The following is an 8,780-nucleotide window of genomic DNA, read 5'->3' as shown; positions in this document are numbered from 1 at the left end:
GTTGTGCAGCGGGCACCACACTTACATGCCTGGTTTCAGAGTTTCTCTGATCTTTTCGGTGGCCCGCACTATGATGCACGGGCCAGACGCAATCTGGACCGCGGTATCTGTTGTCGTGCTACAGGCTCACCGCCCCGAAACTCGGACTCGCTATGGACGACTGTCGGGGGCCGTGACACAGCCAGATTTCGCTATTGCGTGGAAGGCGACCCATCCCCAACCAATACGGTTCAAGTCTCACAGGCTGGGAGTGGTGTAGAAAACAGCAGGGACACGCGGCGGTTGTACATGCCAGTGAAAACAAACTCATTCGCCAAGAAGTTCGCAGAATTGTAGTATACCGGGACTGCCAGCGGTTGGCACGATGGACAGTCCTAGCCGTATCGCAAGGGACGAAGCAGAGAACAATGAATCCCCGACTCGTTGGCCTGAAGCGACACTACGCAGTTGCGGGTCGTGCATGTAGCCGTTGTGTCGGTCTGGGATACGGACACTCATAAATTCTAGCTCTGGCCGCCGTCACTAGCTTTGCTTCTGTCGAATCCTGCTGGGCTGTTCGGGTGTATCGGCTTGAGTCCAGTCGCTGCTGTTCTTGTGATGCCTGCCCTCGAATAAACGGACGTTTCATGCTGCTATGGGACGGCATGGTAGTGCTGTTCGGCAGCAATGTTGGCGATTGTCGCCGTCTTAAGAGCAGCGACTCCGACGGTTCAGTCATGCTGTTACCGTATTGCGGGCCTCCCTCTTTTCCTTGGCATTGTGCTACGATCTCGACTTAAGTGTTCCTCCCTGGCACGTTCCTTGGTTTGTCGCTCCCGGGGATGTAGAAGTTTCTGACCACGCAGCAGGGTCGGCGAGCGGGCTTCCCTTCATGGTAGTACCGTCCCTGTTCTGGGCAGGCGACGACGCCGCATTGCGAGTTACAAGCTCTCTCGAGAACGGGAGCGGAAGCTGAGAAACGGCCAAAGCAGCTGTTTACGTGGACTCCACGTCAAGACTGACTGTATGTATACAGGGTCGTAAAATGAGCCATTGTGGCGCGCGGCTACACGACATGTTCTAACGCTGTGTACTGCTCCCTCTAAGGAGACCGACCGTCCATCCCGTACCACGTGCGGCCCAGAAGGATCTTATAAAGAACCCTGTCTCGGATAATGCAGATATAGAATAGTAAAAGGTTCAGCGAAATGTAGACTACTGGAATTGTACAGCAAAGTCAGTTACATGGATTTAATCCTCAGCCAATATTGAATAACCCTAAAGTCGTAGCATATTGACATACTATGCTTTTATATATGCAAAGTTTACTACACAACGTTAATGCAGTGAGGGACATAATTGAGCCTTACACGGTTCTTACCTGCTTGACTCTTCAGTTTAAGCTGAATACATAATAGTAACTGTCTTAACTTGGCATACCGCCAGTAGTTACTAGGAGCGTACATTCCTTAATATCTGGCACAATGGATTGCTAGCTAAAGTGGAGTGTCGTGGGTTGATTAGTTTAGTGCGAGTGGCGTTGACTAGGCATAGTCGCACTTGCAAAACAACCATAAGGTCAAAGGCTGACAGGGCCGCTTCCTCAGACACATTCGTTACGGGCAAGCAACCATCATTGCCCAGATCCAACAGGTGCTAAGGCGAGTACCACAAACCGTCTCACCTAAAAGGCCCAGAAGCTTTAGGCCAAAAGCATTACCTCTGAGCAAGGGAAAGGAGAACATGGCAAGAGAAGCAGCGGACGCCGCGCTCGGCATCCTCGCTGCCTGCTGTACGGCAGAAGCCCCACTGCACTACGCTCGCCACTGCCACCAACTGCCGCAGCGGCCTTGGTTCGCCTGGTCCCTCGGTGCAAACTCACCTGGAGCGTAAGCGCCATCTCAAAGGAGAGCGAGAACCTGTGTCCTCGGGACCAGCGGAGCCTCGGCCGCACGCCCAAAAAAGCCGCTGGTTGCCAGTGGAGGCTGCGGACTGCGAGCGAAGTTTGAAGGCTCGTGCCGCAGCGATAGAGTGAATAAAGGTTGCTTAAGAACAACTGTTCGGCGGTTCCCGGCCTGTGAACGGCCTCTGCCTCGCCGCCATCGCACGCGGTCGGCTTCACGCCGTTCAAGGCACTGGTTCACACTTCTCTACATGCCATGCATGTTGTGAGCCTTCCCGCGGCCGTAGCTTCTACCGTAGTCTGAGGCCCCAGAAAGTTTCACACAGTTTCTTGCAGCCTGCTACCAACGCTTACGTGACCCGAACGCCAAGGGAAAAGAGTTCTCTAAAATGCTTGGTCCCAGAGTTGCTCGGTCCCAGCGAAGGCTGCAACAGTTGTGGTTGGCGAGGAGAACGTCTCTAGGAGACTGAGAGTTGTGATAAGGCGTGTCTCTATGGTAGCTCTCACAAGGGGGCAGAGATGGCTGGAGTAGGTACACCATCGCGGGAGTCCGGCGGGGGCGCACGCAGCTCGCCACGGGAGCTGGGCTGTGCGGTGTTGCGGCCACAGAGTGGCATAGGTGAGCCTCTACGTTTCGCTGGCAACTTATTTTAGTCGAACATGTCAACGGACGGAAACGTGTCTGCAAATACTACATGTGCTTCCCGTTGACTCTGCGACCCCCGGACCGAAAAGTTTCTTCTTCATGAATGTGTACAGACTGTCCCCAGCTCCCGGCGTTTGCAGCCAGTGAGTAGCAGTTAGCACCTGGTGCCCCATGCTAGTACTCTCCCACCTCTGGCCCACCGTACCTTCCGAAGTGAGCCGGCGGCCACCTGCGCCGCGTCCCTTCATGCCCCCAGCCCCGACACAGCACAGAGCTTGCTCATGAGTGGCTAGACGGCTCCGCCAACACCGTCGGCCAGAGTGTGCCAAGAAAACGTACGGATCTGCTAGCACGGGTCCTTATAGCGTCTCCCCAGAACTTGGCTTCTGACTGTGTGACCGTTTTAAGGGTCGGTTCGCCGTGTTGGCTCTTTTTTTTTCTCGATTTGTCGTTCGTAGGCCCGCCGTGTCCTGAGTTTCCACAAACCGCAGTACTTCCCCGGTTCTCCTGTCGTGCACCTTCAGGCGTCTTGGGAAGTTTTTCGCGGCCTCGTTTTTTTCTTGTGCTTCTCCTTCCTTTTCCAAAAAAGTGGTGCGGGCGTTTCTAAGTGTGCCCGCTTCGCATTGAAGCAGCCTTGCCGTTTTGCGGCCTTTTTTTTCCTGTTGCCGTGCAGCAGTACTGGGCAGGTTGCCTGGAGTGCTGCTGACCCACCCTAGCACCCGAAGCCGGTATTTCGCCGTCCAGGTATTTGTGTGTGTGGCCATCCTCAGCCTCCCCCATGTGTGTACTAGGCCTCCACAAATTTGTCCTGTGAGTGCTCATTCCCGCCTCTTTGTCTCCCAGTCTCTTTCCTTGCCTGCTGGGCAGTGCTAGTCTCAGGAGCTATTTCAGTCACGGTTGCTCCCCATCTCAACTGCTGTAAGTTGCCTCTTAGCTTGCCCCTGTCTGTCACGATGTCAAACTTGCCTCCTTCATCGTTCGGCCACCACCAGTACCTGCCGTCAGGGGTCCCTGGCTCTCAGCCTTTCGAGGTTGGAGCACGGGTGCCTGTCGCGCGCATTCAGCAGCCTGTGCTAGTCTCTGGGAACACGTCTCACCGCAGCGTGCCGCAGACACCGTCTGGCCTCCGTCCCAGCAGTGCCGTTCCGCGTCTGGATTTGAGCCGAGCAGAGGCGATACAAAGTCATCGCGTCAACCTACCAGGAGGTGTGATGCAGCAGCTGTCGACTGTGGTGCTCCCATCAAATGCTACAACGTTTGTAGCCGGCAAGCCCGGTGCTCCCCTCGTAGCTGTGGGGACGGACGGCAGGGCGGCTACAGCCAGTCGACAGGTTTATGGGGCCGGCACGTTCGTATCGGCGCTCCGCCCAGATGCGTGGAACGTTCTCCCAGGTACTCCGGGACTGGGTTCGACGACGCTGGAAGGCGACCGCGTTCTGCAGCTGCGTCCACCGACAGCCAGGGGCAAAGGGGGAGGGCAGCAGCACGGCCCAGCCGGGGGGGTTGCTGACGGGACCGCCGATGTTGTACAGGTCCCTGTAAGCTTAGCTGCTGACGCCTTAATCGATATGAGTACGACGAGAAGTCAGAAGATCGCGGACAGCTGCCAGTGCTGTGTCGGACCATGGGGGGCTCTCTTTGGACCCGTCAGGAAACCGCCGCCAGAAGACTTGCGCCGCAGGCCCGTTGCTCTCACGGCTGCTATTCCCTCGGCTCCCAATAATGTACTGCATGTAAGGGCACAGCTGCCGTTATCAAATAGATGTCCCTTTCCTGTCTTGAGTAGTTTCCCCGTGGTCTTTTAGACGGTGCATGTCCGAGTATGAGCCACTTCAGAATGGAGCGGAAGGCAAGCGTGTGCAGACAGGCGAACACCGGGGAATGTGCGGAATACGGTTTGTTGGAGCTCTCTTCGGAAGAGACGACCGAAGTAGCTGCAGGCGGGTCCACTTTCGAGAAGTACGTTAGTTGCGTGCTATAGTGCTCCCGGGCAACCGAACGCGTTTTGTTAGTGTTCTTGCCGGAGGCCTATTGCTGAGCGAATCACGGGTTCAAGGTTCCAGGGGTACAGAACTTAGGCGGAAGGGCGAGTGGTAACTGGCATGATAGTCTTTTTTCAACCGTCTGTGCCCGGGTGACTCCCCAGCAATCCCTTGTGTGCGGTGCTGCTTCTTTCAGCGTACGTTTTTTGGCCAGCCTACCACGACTACCCAAGAAAGGTAAGCTGCAACCACGGGACGTGGTGATGAAATGTAATGTGCGAGAAACAGTCGTCTTTTTGTCATGGTTTGCGCGGTTGTGGGAGAGTGACTTAGCTGGGGTGTGTGTGTCATTCGCTAAGTTCCCTCCCAGGCTGAAAGCCTTCAGTCTTCTGCAGTTCAGTGCCGCAGACCTTTCGTTGACCACAGCGTACGGGCAGGTAATCGCTTCTGCGCCTTGAGGCGAGGGCTGGCCTTGGGTACACGCTACCTGTTGCTCGGACCGATGTGCTGATCTGAAATGGCGTGTACATTCACCCATGTGCTGATTCATTTGTGTGGATTCAGGTACGCATCGGTCCCGCAACCCACCATGCGCGTGGAAGCTCTGCGTCCTTCGGCTCAGCTGTCCGCGGCTGATACAAAGCGGCCTCAAAATGTGGCCGTCGGGTTCGTCCCGCTGAAGTCGTCGCAGACAGCAGTCGGTGTTACGGCATCAAAAGATCAGACCCAACGCCAGCTGCTTGAGAAGGAAGCAGCTGAAGGGGAGCGAAAGGAGGTTCGAGCATTTGATATGAGCCGCGCTCAGCCTGAACAGCGACACATCATCGCTCCTCAGAAAGTCGTGGACGAGCGAAGAAAAGAAGGACAGGGGAAGGAAACGGAGAGGGAGAACAAAGGGGCGGAGAAGGAGCCAGTTGGTGTGCACGGTAGTGTCGTCGTGGGCGACAAAGCCTTGCACGCAGTCCCTGTGCCTCCGTTAGCCGGGGGCCCCTTTTCTTCTTCCTTACAGCAAGCGGCTCGTTTTCTGCCTCCCTCAGGTCTAGCGCCTATGTACTCAACGGTCACAGGGGCTACTGGTCAGATTCGGAACGAGGCTTCGCAAGTGCCACAGCAGCAGTCCATGCCGGAGGTTGCGGTGGCTTCTAAAGGCTCGCTAGGCAAAGGTTTCCAGCAGGAAAGCTACCGCTCAGGACAGTACAGCTCGCGCTCTATCGCCTTGATGAGTCAGCTTGAGGTAGGTACAGTTCTGCACTCCGACTGTCACCGTAGTGCAAGGAATTGAAGGATTCTTCGTCCGGCATCACTGACTTGGCTACTGCACTGCCGCCTCCCGTCGGCGTTTCATCCTAGTTGACTGGTGCAAAGTTCGCCTGGCTTTGCGATTTACCCACGTTGTGCTCGACAGGTGTTGTTGGAGTCCTTAATTGTCTGCTGTTGTGGATCTCCAGGAAACGAGAGAGCAGTACCGCCGAGTACAGGAGCAGTTTCGGAGAGAAAACGAAAACCTGAAGGACGAGAATTCTCGGTACGCGCATCGTCTCTGGATGGCTGTGAGAAAGACAGTTGATGGTGTGTGGTATGCGATATCGGCGTTCATGGCGAGGCAACTTTCTGTACGATGCCGATAATCCTGCCATGAGGCGGATACATTCGCCGCTGTTGGATGAGCGTAGCTGCAAGTCAGCCCACACGTTCGTCTGTCCGCATAGCCGGGTCTATTCAGACATTTGTCGGCTTCTTTTTTGCAAAAGGTGCCGAGTCCGCAAGGGCGCGCTCTTGCCGTGTTGCCGAGCGACCGAGGATACCACTGTTTGTTCGCTCTCGTGCGTATTCTTAGATTGCTCTCAATCGTAGCGTTCTCAGCTCTCAGGTCGGTGTAGACCTGAGAGGCGGCGTACAGTCCGGTTGGATGTCGTCTGTGTTCGACCAGCAGCTGCAGGTTCCTTCGGATTGCTAGATTGCGGACCGTACGGCACAACCCTAATCTGGAGAAGGTGGCTCACGTTGTTTTGCTGTATGGCGCTCGTTCGCAGCTTGCAGGAGACAGTCACCTCGATTCACGGTCGCGTGAAGAACATCATCGATGAACTTCATACATTGAAGGTGAGGAGCCGTGAGTTTCTCTACCCCACCAAGCATCACAGGAAGGCAGTACGTTACGGAGAGCAGCCGCTCTTCGACCGGGGGGGTAGCTCAAAAAATTTGGAAGGGCATCGTCTGTTCATATGTCGTTGCTTGTGATTCTACCATGGGGTCTCAGCAGGCGCCGTGGGTCTACATACAGTCCTCCGACGGCCATGATCCTGCGTTTGTGTTCGGATGGATCGCTGTATGATGGTTTTTGCATTCAACCCACGCTGTGGACAGGTCGGACCGCCGGCTCCAGGACACCGCTCTAAATTCACGCCTTATCGTACTTTGCCCAGCTTGGCGCGCATCTGATGCGCCCACGTGTATATCCTACACGAAAGAAACTCGGAGAGGTGGTTTTCTACGGACGCTAGGCCAGCGGGGAGGTCACGATCCTCAGCGACGACTTCATCGTCATGAACTGCTGGTGGAGTCGCTGACGTCATTGTGTCGCTGCGAATTCAGTTAACAACTTCTTCCTGTGCTGCCGTCATACTTACTCTGCAGTTTAAGAGCGCTGGCCAAACTACAAGCGCGAATGCTGAACTGGCGGAGGCGTGCATAGCGGTGCTGGCGCAGTTAACAGCGGAGAGCGAGAGTAAGTCAAGGGCCAGGACAGCTCCAGAGTTAACTAGGTCTTTATGGCTTCGTTTTCCGTACTCAGTGAATTACAGCCGAGCGGACTCAACGCGTTTGAGACCTCTTTAAGTAGCACACTGGGAGGGGGTCGGCCTGGAGCGCCTCCCGGAGCCGTGACGCGTCCTCCGAGAGGTAACCACAGCGTGCATGTCGCCCATGTGGCTAGCGCTTCTGTCCGTTCTAGTTCACGTTTCTGCTGCGCTTTCGTGTTTCCTTAGAACATAAATCCGAGTCTAGTTGCATTCACGCGAAACAAAACTCGCTGCTATTAGGAAACACAAGGAAGGACTACTTAGTTTACAAGATTCAACCGTTTTGTGATCATGTGTGTCGAGCGTTTTCTTGCTGTGTGGCACGGAGTGGGAGCAGTGCTCTTGGTCGATTTCCACTTCAGTGCGAGGGTGCTCTAGCATGCACTGTGATCCCGAGCGAACTTGTTAATGCTCGTTTTCGGATACGTCCGAGAATCGCTACTAGAGCTTGACGTTGAGACGCTGTGTGGCGCAGCTAATGCCTTTTTATCGGAGGATGAGTTGTGAAGTCGTGTAGCGATTAGACCAGTGAGATCGTTTTGTTGGTGTTTGCTCTCAGGTGCAAGTCAGGGACCGAGTGTGTCTGCGTCCGAAGCGTCCCGAGCAGACAGTGGGGTCGCTCAGCAAATTGGCCCTCTTGGGTGGTCTGGCAGCTTCACGGAGGAGCAGCTTCAACAGCTGTTCAAACTCCAGAAGCTAGGCAGTGGCAGCACCCGAGGTGTCGGAACGAAAGCTGAAGACGAGCGCAGTAGCGAAGACAGCAGCACCCACGTCTCTTCGGTGCATCCACCTTCCACTCTAGGCTCAGATTTGGCAAGTCGACAACCTGCCGGGGCTGAGTTAGGCAAACGGTCGGAGAAGGTGAAGACCGAGACGCACCCTCCTGCAGTCAAGCCTTCTGTCTCTGGTTCGACAGTCCCGAAACCTAGAGAGCAGCCGAAACCAGTTGCAGTCAAAAAATGCTTCGGCTTCGGCTCATCCGTCGCGCGAACGGCGCCGCTGGGTCCGGCAGTTCAACCGACACGTCCCGGAACTCAGGCCCGGGACGGCGACTCTAAACCGACAGGGACAGTGGGTGGAACGACGAAGCACGGGTCGATGGCTGAAAGAGGTCCGGGTGAGGAAAAGATGCCAGGAGTAGTCATGGCTGCGGCGCCCAAGATCGGACCGAAGGGAGTTTCGGGAGCCACGACCGCGGATGGATTGATGAAGCAGGGGCCGGTGGACGGGAAAGGCCCGGGTGAGGCCAAGGCGCCTGGCGTAGACGAGGCTGCGGAGCCGAAGGAGGCACCCAGCGACGTGCCAGAGGCGAGGGCAGTTGACGAGTTGGTGAAGCAGGGGTCAACAGAAGCGAAGGCATTGGGTGACGCGAAAGCTCCCGGCTTGGCGAAGGCTGTGGTACCCAAGATTGCGCCGAAGGGTCTGCCGGAGGCGAAGTCAGCTGACGAGTTGGCGAAGCAGGATTCGGT

At 55.8% G+C, this 8,780-nt stretch overlaps 1 protein-coding gene across 1 annotated transcript in view; it reads left to right on the top strand.

Moving 5' to 3' along the window:
* Nucleotides 1–2,856: 2,856 nt before the first annotated feature.
* The window catches only part of CSUI_003275 (virulent strain associated related), a gene marked incomplete at its 3' end in the record, with an annotated part of 6,450 nt that continues 526 nt past the window's right edge, over nt 2,857–8,780 (top strand). Inside the window, exons 1-7 of the mRNA XM_068063473.1 lie at nt 2,857–4,261; nt 4,707–4,747; nt 5,075–5,744; nt 5,959–6,035; nt 6,544–6,613; nt 7,106–7,238; nt 7,871–8,709. Coding sequence (XP_067924546.1) covers nt 3,482–4,261; nt 4,707–4,747; nt 5,075–5,744; nt 5,959–6,035; nt 6,544–6,613; nt 7,106–7,238; nt 7,871–8,709 — 2,610 coding nt within the window. The remainder of the gene's footprint in view (nt 4,262–4,706; nt 4,748–5,074; nt 5,745–5,958; nt 6,036–6,543; nt 6,614–7,105; nt 7,239–7,870; nt 8,710–8,780) is intronic.

Source organism: Cystoisospora suis, assembly GCF_002600585.1.
Source record: "Cystoisospora suis strain Wien I chromosome Unknown contig_1433, whole genome shotgun sequence".
NCBI classification, from domain to species: domain Eukaryota; phylum Apicomplexa; class Conoidasida; order Eucoccidiorida; family Sarcocystidae; genus Cystoisospora; species Cystoisospora suis.
This window is presented reverse-complemented; position numbering and strand designations above follow the sequence as displayed.